This window comes from Camelus bactrianus, chromosome 9 (assembly GCF_048773025.1).
Source record: "Camelus bactrianus isolate YW-2024 breed Bactrian camel chromosome 9, ASM4877302v1, whole genome shotgun sequence".
In the NCBI taxonomy this organism is placed as follows: domain Eukaryota; kingdom Metazoa; phylum Chordata; class Mammalia; order Artiodactyla; family Camelidae; genus Camelus; species Camelus bactrianus.
Window position 1 is genome coordinate 75,533,381 of NC_133547.1, and position 15,876 is coordinate 75,549,256.

At 53.7% G+C, this 15,876-nt stretch overlaps 1 protein-coding gene across 4 annotated transcripts in view; it reads left to right on the forward strand.

The window, feature by feature from the left end:
• Nucleotides 1-6,095: 6,095 nt before the first annotated feature.
• The window catches only part of ZNF423 (zinc finger protein 423), a 313,363-nt gene continuing 303,582 nt past the window's right edge, over nucleotides 6,096-15,876 (forward strand). For 2 of the 4 annotated variants that reach the window (XM_074370793.1, XM_074370789.1), the window contains exons 1-2: nucleotides 6,096-6,515; nucleotides 12,859-12,963. Coding sequence is in view for 1 of the 4 variants with exons in the window: in XM_074370788.1 (XP_074226889.1) it covers nucleotides 6,476-6,515 (40 nt within the window). In the remaining 3 variants the exon portion in view is untranslated. The remainder of the gene's footprint in view (nucleotides 6,516-12,858; nucleotides 12,964-15,876) is intronic. The other 2 variants (XM_074370792.1, XM_074370788.1) reach the window with 1 other exon arrangement.

A 15,876-nucleotide genomic window follows, 5' to 3' on the forward strand; every position in this document is an offset into this window, starting at 1 on the left:
GCCTTTAATTCCACCAATGAGAGCCCATTTCTAAGCCCATCACTTCTTTGGCTATCCTGTTTCCTAATTAGCAAAACATTGGTGGCTGATGGAGCTACTGATGAGGCCAGAGATCTTGTGACAAGTTCTGGAATGTGCCCCAGCCTGATAAGACTACTCCTGATTCAAGCTTAGACAACTGGGCATTTATCACCTTCATTATATGCTGGATTGTTTTTTTTTTTTCTTTCAAAGTGAATCACACAAACACTATTAAAGAACCATTCTAACAAAGCAACGAGTGACCCAGGGTTTGTGTGTGTCACACACCAGGGCAGCTGGAGGTGGTCTGGGTGGAGGTCCCAGGCCATGGCCAGGAGTTTCTAGCTTTCTGAGGGTGTGAGTCCACTGGGACCCTCTTGCCAAGCTGGTTTCTTTGCTGCCTTGTGGGTGTTCCCTGCAAAGACTGCTGATGCTTGAAGAATTAAATAATTATAATAATGACAAAATAGAAATGGCTTTCCCAGCTGAACAGAAACTGGGGAAGAAGAGGAGGTTCCCACACCCGACTTATTGTTTTTGGCACTGTGCTGCCACAGCTCCGGGGAGGCAGATGTCTGGGCCCGCCACTGGCCTCTTTGAGTTGTGGTCATGAGGGGGCACTGGGGACCCTTAGAGAATTTCAGGACCATCTGTAGGGATTTCCCTCCCCCAAACACCAGACTGTGAACTAAGAGCAGAGAGAGGGATTCTCTTCTATTTTAACTTTCTCTGTTCTGAAGCCTCAGAAGCTTCAAGATCAAGCCTTGTGGAAAGAACGCTCAATGTCATAGACACCAGTGTGGAGGCAGGGAAGACCTGGATGGTGGGTGGTTGCTGGTTAATAATCAAGATGCCAAGCCATCTCCTGACAGGTTCAGCAACAGGGCACAGTCATTACTTTCCAGGCAGGAGTGCCCAAGAAAACCTGGGTTCCACAACTAGATGGAGCATTACAATAAAACAAAAATGCAAAAGAGAAAAAGGAAAAATTAAGTCCACTCGAACACAGAGCCTTCTCAATAGACCTGAAGCTGCTAGAAAGCAGTGGCACGTCTCTCTGTCGCAAGGGAATGCCAGTGCAAGCGGGGAATTTGCAATTTGCATTACTGTCTAGAAATACTTTTGACCCTGAAGGGTGGGGAAGGGGAGAGACAGGAAGGAAAGAAAGTGAAGAGCTGATAATGGCTGTCAAGCCTCGTGGCCTAGCACTCACTAGCATGAGATACTCAGGACAACCCCATGAGATCCATGCTCTCTGTATTCCCATTTTGCAGATGAGAAAATGGAGGCACAGAGTCCCTTGCTCCAGGTTCTCAGGCGAGGCAATGAGGGAGGCTGGACTGGAAAATGGATCAAACTGGCTCCTAAACCTGGCTATTCCTGCCTCCTTGGGCCCTTTGCTGAGAGCTGTGACAGCTTCCCCTCAGAATTGCCCAGCTTCTTTCCACCACAGGCCCTTTACACATGCTGCTTACTCCACCAGGAACTCTGTCTTCTGTCCTCTGTCCTCTTCCCTGACTCATTCCTCCTCCTTCAGGCTCTCAGCCAGACCACCATTGTGACCCTCTGTTTTTTGGCCTCATTTACATTATATTTTTCTTTCTCAAGATTGTTCAAAAAGGTCATTAAAGAATTTAGGTGGACATTTATTAAAAGTCAGCCTCCCCACTAGAGAACAAGCCCTAGCAGGGAGGGACTGTGGTCTTTCTCGTGCATGGTCTTACCCTCAGTTTGGGCACACAGTAGGCACACAATGAATAAATGAACAAATAAGCAAATAAAGGAATGAACTTATTTCCTGGGGTGAAACTGGGAGGTAATCGTCCCTCCCCCAAATGACTGTTTCTTACAGGCTGATGAAAATTTTCCCAGTGGAGAGTGGGACTCTTAAGTTATTAAAATGGTAAGCAAAGATCACAAATTTACAGGTTGTGTATATGCATGTGTCATTTAAAGTAAGTGTGTGTGTGTGAGTGTGTGTGTGTATAGGGGAGAAAGGAGGTCATTTGGTCACTTACTGCAAAGCACCTCTTGAACAACTCTGGAGACTTTTCAGGGCCACTAGTTTAGAAGTCACCAAAGGAATCCTATCTTCTTCTACTTTATTGTCCTACCTTGGTTTTGTGACCCACAGCCCCTCCTGCATTTACCAGACTGCTCTGGACAAAGCCTGCCTCTTTTTGAAACTCAAAGAGTAAACTCACTTGCTGTGTATCTGGGGGATATATCATTAGGAGCAATCAGAACTGGGTGGGGAAAGGCAGCACCTGGGGTGAGAGGTGCCTTGTACCCCTGTGAAGTGACTCAGAAGGAAGTTGCCTGTATATGTGAGCAAGGTCTTATTTGTTTTCAAAAACGTTAACTTGTAATTTCTCTTGCTTTTAGGTTGATGGGTCCTCATAGTTTACAAAGGGTTTTCCCAGCCTCTCCTCCGGATAGGGCAGGAGCAGCAGCCCACTTTGCAGATGAGGAAGAAGAGACCACAGGGGACCTTCCTCATGGGGGGAGGGGCCCAGACTCCTGGGTCCCCTGCAGGAAGTAAGTAGGTGGGGTATAAAACACCACCTGAAAATGACCTTTTTATGGTCCCAGGTCACCAGGTTGGTGAGAAGCAAAGCCCAGGGGCAGGAGGCAGCTACTCTTGCCCTCACCCAATGCCCCTTGAGACCCTTTCAGTAGAAGCTACCAGATTTTTGCTGCTCTGGAATTTTCTTTAAAACAGCATATTTCTGGAAGGAGTTAAACATGAAACAAGCGTCTGAGAAAGCGGGCCTCGGCCTCAGCAGCGCTCCCTCCACGCCCTGACTGCCGCTGAACTGGGAGACAGCAGCCTAGGGCTTTCCGGGGAGGGGTGAGCGTCGGGACGCAAACATGGGTGGCTGTGACGCGCAGGAAGGGCTCCCAAAACTTTGTACGCTCCTCCAGGACCTCTAGCCCTTATGAATTGGTCCCCTTGTGGATAGGCTGTCGCCGGCCCCCCATCCTGTTACCCCCACCTCTGGCCCGGGTGCCTTGCGCAGTTCCCAAGGGTGGAAAAAAGGTTAGCGCGGCGGGTCTCCAATCGGGTCTCCAACCGGCCCTCCCCGCCCGGCGACCCTTTCTTTCCTCCAGCAACTGCATCCCCACCGCGCTCCTTTTGTCCACCTTCTCTCTCTCCCGGCTCCTGGCTGGGCACGATCTGCAGTCTCCAGCCTCCCAGAGAGCCTGGGAGGGCGAGCCAGGGGCTGTTCTCCGCCCCCTCCCCCTAGAAAAGGCAGCCCGCGGCGGGGGCACCCTGGAGCCGAGGCCAATTGCCCCCCTCCCCCAGTGTGTGCCATCTGCCGCCTGTCAGCCTCTCTCCGCGGGCTGCGATCCCAGGCGCCGGCGGGGGTGGGGGAGCTGCTGATTCGGCCCCTCCTTCCTGGCTTCTTCCCAGGCGCCTTGCGGCCTCTGCCCTCGCTTTGGCCCTTGGCATCCCCTCTCTTCCTAACCCCGGCCATCCCCGAGTTGCTGGAGGCGGCTCCCATATCCCTCTGGGGAGGCCGAGATACTGGACACTCTCGGATGCAGGACCTGGGGAGGGCGGTGACCCAGGGGGTGGCAGCGCTAACGTGGGGAGTGAGCGGCCCTCAGGAATTGAGTGTCAGGAGACGTCTCTGTCCTGGTCCTGGCCCGTCTGGGGATACCCTCTCTCTGTCTCCCCGTGTCGGGGTGTATGCCTTGGCGACGTCGCGTTTCGCTGGTCGCCTGACTCTACCTCGGAGACCGCCTTTAGAGCGCGAGCTTGGTCTCCCCCGACCCTGCCTCAAGGCCTATCCCCGCTCCCTAGCCGTGGGGGTGAGGGGGTGGCATCTACCTCAGCTACTAGCCCAGCACGGGGTCGGAGCCCGGAGTGCCGGAGAGGCAAGCAGGGCCTAGTGGGACCGCGAAGCTAGCCGAGCGGGGCGCGGGCCGGGCTGGCGGGCGGGCTGGGGAACCGCGGGGCGCAGGCGCCCTGCTTGGGGCGGGCGCCGCTGCCCGGCCGGCACCGGCGCGGCCCTCGCCGGGCAGTGGGTTTTTCCGTGAAAGGTTGCCCCGGGTAACTCGTCTCCGAGGGGACACAGCCCTCCCCTCTCCAAGTGGCAACTTATCGATCCGCGAGATTGATAACCCCCAGCGCCGCGCCGCGCACCCGCTTCGCTCTCCGAGCTCTGGGGTTAGCCGGCCCAAGGTGGCGCCACTCGCCCGGGGATGGGCGGGGGCGGGGGCGGGGGCGGGGGGCGGAGGGGGACGTTGTCGGGTCCTTTTATTCACCCTGAACCTGGCCTTCTGCAGCTGGTGGGGGAAAGAGAGGCTTCAAAGCTACGGTTTAGGGGAGCCGCCTGGAAAAGCCTTCTAAGTCTGAGCCCTTTCCGAGTCGGCTTCGAGACCCAAACCGCAACTAGTGCAAGAGATGCAGGGACCCGAGACGCCCCCTGGTGGCTGGGGCAAAACTTTGTGTCAAGTAGGAGCTGGTGTATTTCCTTTGTCAATAGTGGGGGGAGGCGGTGCTACTGCAATGTTTTGGGGTTAAAGTGTTCCTTTTACCGTCTTAACTAAGAAGTGCGCAACTAGACGCGGGAACCCTACAAATTCAGGTGTTGGGGGTGAACAGATAAAGCCCAGTGGTGGAAGAGTTTGTGGATGTGGGGCAGGAATGGTCTTCAAACACCGACGGGTGGGCAAAATCCAAGAGGGAAAAGCAAGGTTCAGGGATAATTCAAGTGCGTGAAGCATAATTTGCGGAGGTGGCAGTACCAGGGCAATTCATCCCAGTTTGCACCCCCCCCCCAATTCCCTCACTTTTTGCAGTTTGTGATGCAAATGTATCTTGGCGAAACTGACAGCACGCGTGGGCCCCGTGTCTGTTCTCCCGCCCCCGGTGACGCCGGCGCGGGAATCGGGGCCCCGCGTGCCGGTGCGGTGCCCGCGCCCGCACCCTGCCTGCCGCTGCCGCCGCCGCCGCCACCGCGGTCCGGGTTTTGCGGGCGGCCGGAGCTGTATTTCCAGCGCTGTCCATCGCTCGGTGCTGTTGGCCCTCTCTCCGTCTGATCCGAGCCGGAGCAGTGCGGGGCGCCCCACGGGATCAGAGCGCTCCCCCGCCGGGACTCCGCTCCTCACATCCTCCTGCTGGGACCCGGCTACATTTCCAGCCAAGCCTGGCTTTATTATGTGTCTCTGCAGTGCAGCCCCAGCAGCCGGATCGGGAGGAGGAGAGCCAGCGACCACAAAGAAGACAGGAGCGCAAGGGAGGCTGGCGGGCGGGCCGGCGCCGGCTGGAGCGCGGAGGAGCCGGGGCGCAGCCGCCGCCGCCGCTGCCCGGGAGGACGGGAGCCCGGCCGCCGCCTGCTCGTCCTCCTCCTCCGCCGCCGCGGCCGCCACCTCCCCCTTCTCCGAGCCCCTGGCCCATGGAGGCAGCTAGCGGGGCCGGCGAATTGGCACCGGCCTGGGGATCGGCTGCGCACCGCGCGCTGAGCACCGCAGCCCGAGGGCAGGCAGCGGCGGCCCGGCGCACGGGCTGAGCGATGCCCGGGGCACGGGCGCGCCTGCCCGCCGCCGCCTGAGCGCCCCCGCGCGCCCCTTCCTCCTTCGGGGGGCCGGCGCCGGACCGAGCCGAGAGCCAGAGAAGGGGGCGTGAGCCAGGGCCCCCGAGCTGCGGCTTCCAGGAGGCTGCGGCCGTTTCGAGCCCCCCAAGTAGGCTGAGTTGAGAGATCCCCCACCCCATCCATCATAATCTCAAAACCAGGGGTTTGGGCATTTTTTAACCATTAATATTTATTATTATTTTTTGTGCGGCAGGGGGTAATTTGAACGCTTTTTTTCCCCCGGGGGGTACTGAGCTTCCGCGCTCCAGACCGCCTCCCGGTCTCCTCCCCCCACGAGACCCCCTCGACTCCAGCCCCGTCCCCCCTCCTCAGATGGGTTCATTGTGAGCTCCGCACCGGGCTGCGTGGCCGGACGCCTGCAAACTTTGCACAAAAATCCGGCAAGGGGCGGAGGAGGAGAAGGAGGAGGAGGGTGAGGGTGGCGGTGGGGTGGGGGAGGGAGGGAGGGGGCCGCAGGGGCCGGGGGCCGGCGGGGGGTGGGGAGGAGGAGGGGGGCGGCTTTTTTTTTTTTTTTTGCATAACTCGGCTCGGCCGAGTGGCCTCCGGACTCCCCGCGCCGCTGGGACCGCCGCTGGGACCGAGAGCCCCCGGCTGCCGCATTGCAACAGGCAGGGCCCCGGCGCGCCCCCCGGGCCTCCCCCCGCCCCGGAGCGTCCTCGGCCGGCCCGGGCCGCCCCCCCAAGGGAGGCCGCCCCGGACCTGCGATCCGCTCCCCACAGCTGCCGACCCGGCTGCAAAAAAAAAAGTTTCCGAGAGGCAGGCGGAGAAGGGGGAGAAGGGCAGCTCGGAGCGGCGGGGGGCGGCGGGGGGAGCAGGCCGCGGAGGGCGACGGAGCGCCGGGAGCCCCGGACATGTCCAGGCGGAAGCAGGCGAAGCCGCGCTCGGTGAAAGGTGAGCGAGCGAGGCCCGGCGGAGGCGCGAGCGAGCGAAGAGGGAGGGAGCGAGGGAGGAGGGACCGGCGAGCGGGCGGGCGGCCGGGGACCCGAGCGAGCGAGCGAGCGGAGAGGAGGAGGAGGAGGAGAAGGAGGAGGAGGAGGAGGCGGCGGCGGAGGAGGCGGAGGCGGAGGAGGAGGAAGAGGAGGGGGAGGAGGAAGCCGCGAGAGGGAGGCGGAGGCGGTGGAGGGGGTACAGCGCGGACACCCTACCCGACCGGACCCTCTCCGGGCCCGGCGCCGCTCCCCGCGGGGGACCCGGGCCTGGGGGCGCCGCTGAGGGGCCCTTGCTGCTCCCTCCGTGAGGGCCCCCGGGCTCGCGTGGCCAATCAAGGGGTGCGGGCCCGACTTGGCGGGGATTGCGAATCTCGGCGGCGGCGGGCGGGCGGCAGGAGGAAGGAAGAGGCGGTGAGAACGGGCGCCCAAGAGGCCCGCAGCTCGGAGGCAGCTTTCGCTGGGCCCCGGGCCTTGCCACCTTTCCTCTGTCCACGCCTTGTCGGCCCGGGACTCCGAGGGCGGCGGGCGTTGCTTGAGCGCAGCCCCGGGCCCCTGCCCTGGCCTCCGGGCGCCCCCTCCCCGCCCCCTGCCCAGGCCGCTCTCCCGGCACGGGCCCCCGCACTTCCTGCCTCCTCCACCGAGGCCAACCGGGCTGGGAGCCACTGCCAGGAGTTCATTGTCTGCGCAGCGCTGGCGGGACGCGGGTCCCCAGGGGAGCGCAGCGGCCGCCGTGCGTGCCCCTCGGCCGAGGGCGCCCGGGACCCGACCCCGGGCACCCACATTCTCGACACTCCGTTTGGCTTCCTGTATCGGGTCCCCGGAGTGCACAAGTTTGTGAGGACGGACACATACACACATACATACACCCCTCTTCGTGTCTGCCTCAATTTCTATTTCTACCGAGAGCCCCTGGCAAGCAGAGGCCCGGGGGAGAAGCCGTGTGAGGGCAACTGAGCAACTCCCTGCCCTTCTCTCCCCACCCGCTGGACTGTCCAGGCCTTGCTGCTTTGTCCTGATTCCAGCCCCTTGGCGGTGGGTGCCCGGCCTCCTGCCCGCGCTGGGAGATGATAGAAGAGGGACAGGATGAGAGAAGATACATCTCTGGAGCCAAAAGTCCCGGGGCCCTTGTCCTCTCCCAATTCCCTTGATGACCTCTGGCCCGAGCCCAGTTCTGCTCTGAAAAGTTCATTTCCTGGAGGCCTGCGCGGGAAGGCGCAGGGCCCCCTGCTCCCTTCCTGCCAGCCTTGCTCCTGGCTGGAAAGGCTAGGACTGAATGTGGCAAGTAGGGTCGTGAGACACCCCCCATTGCTCTCCTTCCAAAGTCCCAGGAGATCACTGGGCACCCGGCTCATAAGAGATTCTTCCTGTCATCTTAGAAACCCACCAACTCAGTCCAGACTCAGCCTCCTGGATGCTCCCTTTCCTCTTTTTCCTAGAGAGAAGTTGGTCTTGTTTCCCTCACCCTGGCACGCATCCCAATACGGGATAGTTTGGCGGGATCCACAGAATCAGCAGGTCTAGAGGGTATTCTGGTTGAGGGACAAGGAAACCAGAAGAGAGATCTCAAGAAGGGGGCAGGAAAACGATAGATGTTTGTCCTTTTGCTGAATAGAAGGGTTCTCGGCTTGAAATAATATTTGATTTCTTTTCTCTTTCCCTGGCTTACTGATCACTCCTTCAAGAGCCACTTAAGGTGGCCCAGAAGAAAATGTACAATTGAAGTCTTTGGTTGGAAAAACAGTTTTATCTAACTTGGGCAGTTGATTTTGAGTTAAATCTATGCAGAAAAGATTTTTCATAGAGGAAGATACAGAACTTACCTACCTCTAACCTGAATCCATGCCTCCATACTTCCTTCTTTTAGAAGGCGAGACACAGAAAGCAAAGGTAGAACACTTTGCAGGGAACAGATGGGTGGGTGTTTCAGAGTCGCTGGAACCTAATTCTAAAACCACTCTGTATATCTCTGAGAAAGACTCAAGAATTGGTCTTCAGCCTTTCATGAAATGAGCCTGGACGTGATTTTTAATGAATGTCTCTCTCTAAATGTGTATGTGTGTATGTATAGCAGACAATTCAAGCTAATCGATGGGGGAAAGACGGGAGAGTAGAAATAAGACCAGTGAAGGCATTTTGAGAAGTGTTGTAAATATCAACCACACAGCGCCTTTTTGCCTTTAGAGTCTGAGATCCTCTGTTTCTTCCTGCGGTTCTTTGCATTTTCCAAAAGCAGCTACAACTCTTGTCTCTCACCATTTTGCTATTTACTGGGGTGAACAGGGTGGAGATGTGGCCACTTATCAAACGAGGAATTAAGGGAGAAGATCATTTGAATAGATAAGAGTTACAGCAGGTGATGGATTTATTGCTTTTCAAGAATTGCCTCCACCCTCCCCAAACCCCCTTTCTCAAGCAATATTCAAAAGTGTGTGCTCGAGTGTGGACAGCTCAGCACCAGGTGTTTAAAATGACAAGGTGTTCACCTTTAAAGATGCTTCTTAAGGAATAGTGGTGCCTTTTAAAATTTATTTTTTTATTTTGCCTCCACCGCTGTGGATCAGGGCTAACGGGGAGGCATTGTGGACTTCCCCAGCCCTCGTATTCCGCTGTGAAAGTCGCTTGACTGTAGAGTGTGTAATTGATCTCGGAATGTGAAAGCCCATAGCAGGAAGGAAAGACAGAAATATAACAATTTCTAATAGATGCTCAGAAAGTGTGATTTGAAACAGGATTGCTGCTTTGAAAATCAAACAGGCCTTGGTGCGGGGGGAGTCTCACTTTCCACTCATGGACACAACCTCCCTTCTGGAGTGGGATCACTTGTCCCCTCGGGATGTTTGTCCTTCTTTGGAAAACTCAGCTCCCAGGGGACACCCAGCAAACAGGGAAGGGAGCCGGGGCAGTAGGGCAGGGGAGAGAAGAGCCTCTTTGGTTTTCAAAAGCCTTGTGATTAAAAAAACACACACACACCAAAAAACCACGAATGATACAAAAGTCACATTTTCTCACCGATATGCCCCCTCCCGACACCATTCTCTCCCTTTCTGTTTCCTGGTGGTGTGGTGAGGCTGTTGTGAGATGATTTTGTTCCCTTTGATAATTTTGGCCTCATTCTCCGGGGCTCTTCCCATCAGAGCTCTCTGATGTTATTTTGGCTGATCATATCAAGTGGTTTGTTAACCTGTCTCTCTTTACCCACACTGCCTCCTCAGATCCACGAAATAGCCTGTCCATTTATATGGAAAATTAGTACATCTTTTTTCCAGCCTCAGCTTAAAACTTTTGAATAATTGGTAATAGTGTTGATTTTCTCCATCTAGCAACTGCCTGTTAATTACAGTTCTTAATGTTAATTAGCACTCAGGCTCTGTCCATGCACCCCTCAACCCCAAGATCCAAAACTACACCCAGTGACTTCTCTGTGCTCCCCTCCCAACCCCCATCTTCCTCTCTTGCAAGCCCGTAGCTCCTCCAAAGTCCATCTTACAAATTTGGTGGTCTAGGGACTTGGGAACAGTGTAGTTCGCCACTGCTCGTGTTTCCATGGAAATAATTGAGATGTAATAAATAGAGGCATTCTGAGGTTACAGGTTTCTTGATTCAGCTGAGACCACATACAAGTGTAAATTGTCGAGATTTGTTTGGCTAAATGTACATGATCTTGTAGGAAGGGCAAAACAAATCCATTATAGATTCTTTAGCTTTCTGTGCGGATTGGGGCAGCTTGACACTTAATGCTAATATTTAATTCTCCCCCCACCCCCACCATTGAAGTCACCAACTCCCAGCTTTGGAAGGGCCTGTCTCACTAGAAAACATCCTTTATGTCTAGTAATGACGGCTTAGAATCTGCCACCTGTTTCCTAGCAAAAACTTGATAAACAGTAAGATAAGATAGCTATCTGTCTTGGGCAGGAGGACCCTGCTAAACATTTAACCATAAGGTGTGGAGTGTGCCTTAATAACAAAAGGTGCAAAATGCTGGTGACTGTACAGCCATGAAGCACTGGGTAGAACCAGCCAGCCTTGGCACTGTGGTGGCCTGCTACAGAGCGTTAACAGAGGAGGAGGAGGGGGAGGAGGAGGAGGAGGAGGGAAAAGCAGGGGAGGGAGAAATAGCATCTGATACAGCCTTCCTAGCTGGAGACTAAGGCTGCGGGTCTGGTTCAGTCTAACAGAAAGTTGCAATAATTGCTATATCGGTAGCCAACTCTTAAGCTGGTGGCTGTGGAATTCTTCCCTTGATGTAGGATTTAATAGTCTGGCAATTAGATGCATTGATTTCTCTTAACTGTTCATTTGGATGTGTAAACGGAAGAAACCTGCCACTGAGGCTGATGGTGCAGATGTGCTGCCTGGCTCTTGGAAAAAGGCTGATTTAGATGATAGTGGTAGGAGAATGGATTCTTCAAGGCAGTGTTGGGGCCAGTTCCTTCTTCTTTTAAAATTTCTGCCCATTTTGCAGGAAAATGAACAGCACCTGTTGTTCAGATACTGTTTAAAAATAAACAACGGTACCCAGTTATGTCTGAAAAGTGAGAACATCCTTTTCTGCTGCAGATGCCTATGGAGTGACATTTCTCTCTTTGAGTGACTGGACTGACTTGCATATTTTTGGCAGATGGTCTGTTAGGTACCAGAGGGGAAAGCCACAAAACACCTTGGCTCTGAGTTCCAGAGGGGCCTCCTGCTGGAAGTCAAGTGAGTTCCCTCTCCCCCTCCTAGGGGCCTGGAGTCACCTAGACCACAGTGGTTCTGTCAAGCCCTAAAGAGGTATGGGGACATGGTATCTTCAACCCCTTGGCAGCTGGTGGGCTGTACGACTTCAGTGGCTTGGAGAGTGGGTAGATAATGAGCTCTTGCAAATGTTAGCACCTCTTAACTCCCTGCTCCTGGACCTGCAGGTTTCTGTAAGCGTCACTAACTTCTGACATGCAGGCATCTAAAACCATCTAAAAGCAGAGGAGGGCTAGCTTTCCTGAAGGCCCTATCTTTCTTTTTTTCTTTTTCTTTCTTTTCTTTTCTTTTTTTACCGAGGTGTATGGGTGGGTTTAGTTAACTCTTTGTTTGCCCGAGGTTAAGCTGGACTTACCTTTCCTGGACCTTGTCCATGGTACACTAGAGTTTGCAAAGAATATTCTCTTCATGTCTTGAAAATGTTTGCAGTAGATATCAGGGTTCCTTTCTTATCTGCAGGTCCAGGGTAATTACAACAGAATACCTTGAAAACTGTTAGTGGGCTCCCCGTTACTGTGGGTAGCTGAGGAAAACCTTGCTACACCTTGGTGAATTTGACAATTTCTGCAAATTCCTGTCAGCTTGCAAGGGCATTTTGTGTATAAGCATGTTAGTTGGTAATCAGAGTAGTTTGCACCCAACATGGGCTAATTAAACCTGGATTGGTTATATCCCAATTGAAGTTTTTGGCGCTGTCAGCTCCCCCCTGACTGTGGGAGATGTAGGGTGGAGTGGAGTGGGGGAGATACTGATGGAAACTTTTGATTCATTGCTTACCTGCCAGGATCGGTGGCAGCCAACGATTGGGGTTGTACACTCAGTAAATAAAAATACTTTACCTTTTTAAAGGAGCGCCAATTAGCTGATTGCTCCGTGTGGCTGTCTTTAAGGAGAGTGCTGTTTGCCCTATCTTCTTGTACAAAGGTTTGATTTTTAATGTCTTGTGAAAAGGATTCTCTTTGTCTTGATTGATGTCAGGAATAAAAGCATGATGGTAATATCCCTTTGAAAGCTATTGTATTGTCAGCCCTGGCTGACAGCGGGAGGGCCTCCCAGCGTTATAGATTAGTGCTGTGAAAACACTGACATTTTCTTTGTTACGTTGCTGTTGTTCTACTTGCAAAGTCAATTACACAATGTCGGAGCTCAGTTACCGAGTTGACTTCGGAAGGAGCTATGTCTTTGCATTCTCTTCTTAAAGATATGATTTTCCTTTGCTACTGTTGTTGTTGTTTTATTTTCTTTCTCTTTCTTTTTTGACCTGCTTCCCTCCGGTGACCACCCTCCCTGCCCCGCTAAGAGTCGGAACGTGTTAGCTAGGCAAACACACTCTGGTTTCCATTGTGACAAGTCAAATTCAAAGATTGCCACATCATTATCTCTGAATTCTTCTGCTCATTCCCATTTCAGTGGCTTCTTATTGACGTAGTGACTACAGCAGCCAAGATACATAAGAAAACCCATCAAGTGAGATTATGGTGTTGATAATCTGTTATCAAGTGGGTTGCTCTGGATTTCGGCTCCTTAAGGTTGGCAAATTCCGGGTTTTCTTTCTTTTTCTCCTGTAGACACTGACCCGGGCTGAACCAGGTTCCTGGGTTGATGGGATCCCCAGCAAATAGTTCTTTGCCGCAGAAGATTTATAAGCAGTTCGATCTCAGAGGCCGGGGCTGGTGAGTTTGGACTTAGAATCCTGGATGCCATCACGGCAGGGGTAGAAGGGTCTCGTAAGAGAATCTTGTAACCTATCCTTCTCCTGTGGCTCTCCAAGGCGCCTTTCCTGGGTGTCCTTGAACTAGGAGTGATTTTTATTCTCGTCTATGTGTGTGACATCCTGCTGCTGAAAGGGAGGCAAGCTTGAAATGTCCAAAACTGAAAACGATCAGAGTGGATGTTTTCATATACACCTCTCCCACCCCGATCCCTGCCTTCTCCAGAAAGAGAAAACCCGAAATTCCTTAGTTCACTGAACCTGGCTTCCAAAGAGGACAGAACTCGGGGCAAGGAGATGGCTGCCACTGACTCCAGATGACAGGGACCCATCAGGAATCTCTGGCTGAGGACACTAATTGTGGGCCCCCAAAGTTATTATTATGAGCCGCCAGACAAGAGCTTGTGTTCGCCAGCAATTTGTCAGGACTAATTTTGTTTTTCTCCAATAATTGAAAATTAATGTCTTGAAGTGAAAGCAGATGTTCATGTCATCTTCTGAATTGGGATATAAAATGGGGCTCTGTAGATGGGCTCACTAATTTAACAGCAATTTCCCTCTCGCAGCTAATGGGGGTGTTGGGGCTGACGTCACCTGAGGCCGGGGTCGGGGGATGAGATGAGCATGGGAGAGCGAGCATCAGCTGCACCAGATCTGGTGGCGGGAGCGTTCCTTTCTGAGGGAGAGTACCTTTCTGAGGGAGAGTATGTAAACAGAAATATTTCCTGGGGCTTTGAAACTTAGAGAATTCATTGTTTTGAATACTCATTCACCCAAGAGGTATTTATTGAGATAATTCAAGGCATTACCGGGAAGGAGAGCTTTAGTTTGGGGAGACAGTGGATTCCTGCAGGTTAGAGGATGATGGGCTGTGGGTTCATCACCTTTACCTGGAGTAATGTTGGTTGAAGGTGCAGCTTTGGGGCCCAGATCCTAGAGCTGCTCGCCCTGCTGGTCTGAGGAGGGGCTCAGAACTCTTCATTTCTCTCCCTTTAAAAAATTGAGGTAAGACAGACATAACGTAAAATTTACCATCTTAGCTGTTTGTAAGTGTCCTGTCCAGTGGCATTAAGTACGTTCACATTGTTGTGCAACCATCATCACCGTCAACTTTCATTTTTAGCCAATGCCCAGGTGGTGGTCCAGGGTTTGGGGCTGGGGGCTCTTCACTCATCACCCTCCAAGGAGACTGTTCAGTCCAAGGCCTCCCTTTTCCAAGGAGAAATGAGAGACAGAGGCTCTGAAGACAAAGTGGCTCTGGTAGCTGGTGGTGCTTTTCCTTGGTCTAGCTCGAGAGGGGAGACTGACGTGCCCAAGGCTGGGCAGGACAGGAGATGAGGAGCTGTGGGCTGGGGGCAGGGCCGGAGGGGTGCTTAGGAGCCGTTGAGTGATCTGGTGACCCCTCTCAGGATTAGAACATTTGTTCTCTCTCCTTTGGGACACCATTCCTCTGGAGACTGAGACTGGCAGAGCTGAGGTTGCCCCATGGCCCCCACACCTGCCTGCTAGGACCCAGGCAGCCCCTCTGGCTTGCCCAGCCCTGCACACTTCAGGCCCGTCTGTCTGTGATGGGGAAGGGGAGGGAAGCTGCTCTGGAAGGGCCACTTAGTTCCCTTGATTTCTGCCTCTGGCCCGTGTGGCTCTGGTACTGCCGACACTTCATACCCTTTTCCTCCTTGGTGGTGCCAGGTACATTTTTCCTCCCCTGGTTTTTTTCTGTAATTGAAATTTGCCCTTTCGTTACCTGGGCATGAATTATTTTTTGCAGCGTTGTCATTCCCTGTCCTGCTGTGAGGTTTATCTCTTCTGTTGATCCTAATTAAATAAAACATACTGTTCACCTAACTCCTGTTGCACTGAATTTTACCTGCCTGAGGCAGAGTAATGGCCATCTGGGCTTGGTTAGGGAGCAGGGCATGGCTGGATAAGGGAGCTGGGATGGTAGTGGCTACCACATCCAGGCTGGGTGTACCCCCTTGGCCTGGGGGCTGCAGGACCTTGTAACCACCAGCAACATGTGGCCTATTTCTGGTTCCTGAACGTGAGATACTGCTTTGTCCTTAGCCCCCTGGGACTGCAGGCCTGAACTTGGGGAGAGGAGAGACAATCACCAGCTCCAGAGAGCCCCCAGGGTGAGGGAGGAGAGCGGTCTCCCAGGGCCCTGGATGGAAAGATGGGGCAGGCTCCTGTCACCTGGGGTGGAGGCTGCAGAGTGCGCTGGGTTCTCTGGGGAGCCAAGAGCAGAGCACAGCTCTCAGTGCCCAGGACAGCTCTGCAGATGTCCTGTCCCCTCAGGGAGAGAGGGACCAGCCAGGCATACACATTGGGAGGATTCAGACCTTTACTATTTTTGCCTTTGAACTTCTCAGAATCCTGAAAATCCCGGGTTGAAGAGGAACCTTGGAGGTCACCGTCTTTAGACTTCTTTGCGGGTGTTTGTGGCATCCTTAGTCTCAGCCAGTCTGGACTCACACACCTTCAGTCTCAGGGAGCTCACTTGGCACATCTCTGCATTTTTAGCTTGAATTTCACATGCTCCTCTTTCCATTAAAATGCAGTGTGCCTCCTGTAATGTAGGTGTGTTGGTCCTGGGGCTGTCTCTTGGGGCCGCAGGGAGTAACTCAAGTCTCCATTCCCCAGAACAGCCCTGTTGAGAGTTGGCAAAGCTGGCCTTACTCAACTTGCCCAGGGGAAGGACTTCTTCGTTTGGGACACGGTCAGCCCAGTGGGCTTCCAAGGCTCCACACTTACTTGCATATGACCTTGACTTGGGCTTCTGGGTCCTTGTGTTTAAAAAAGATTTGTTAGATAAATGAGTAACTGTGTAAACTGTTGAGGGAAGAAATGAATGGGTGGACAAGTGAATAAGTGAATA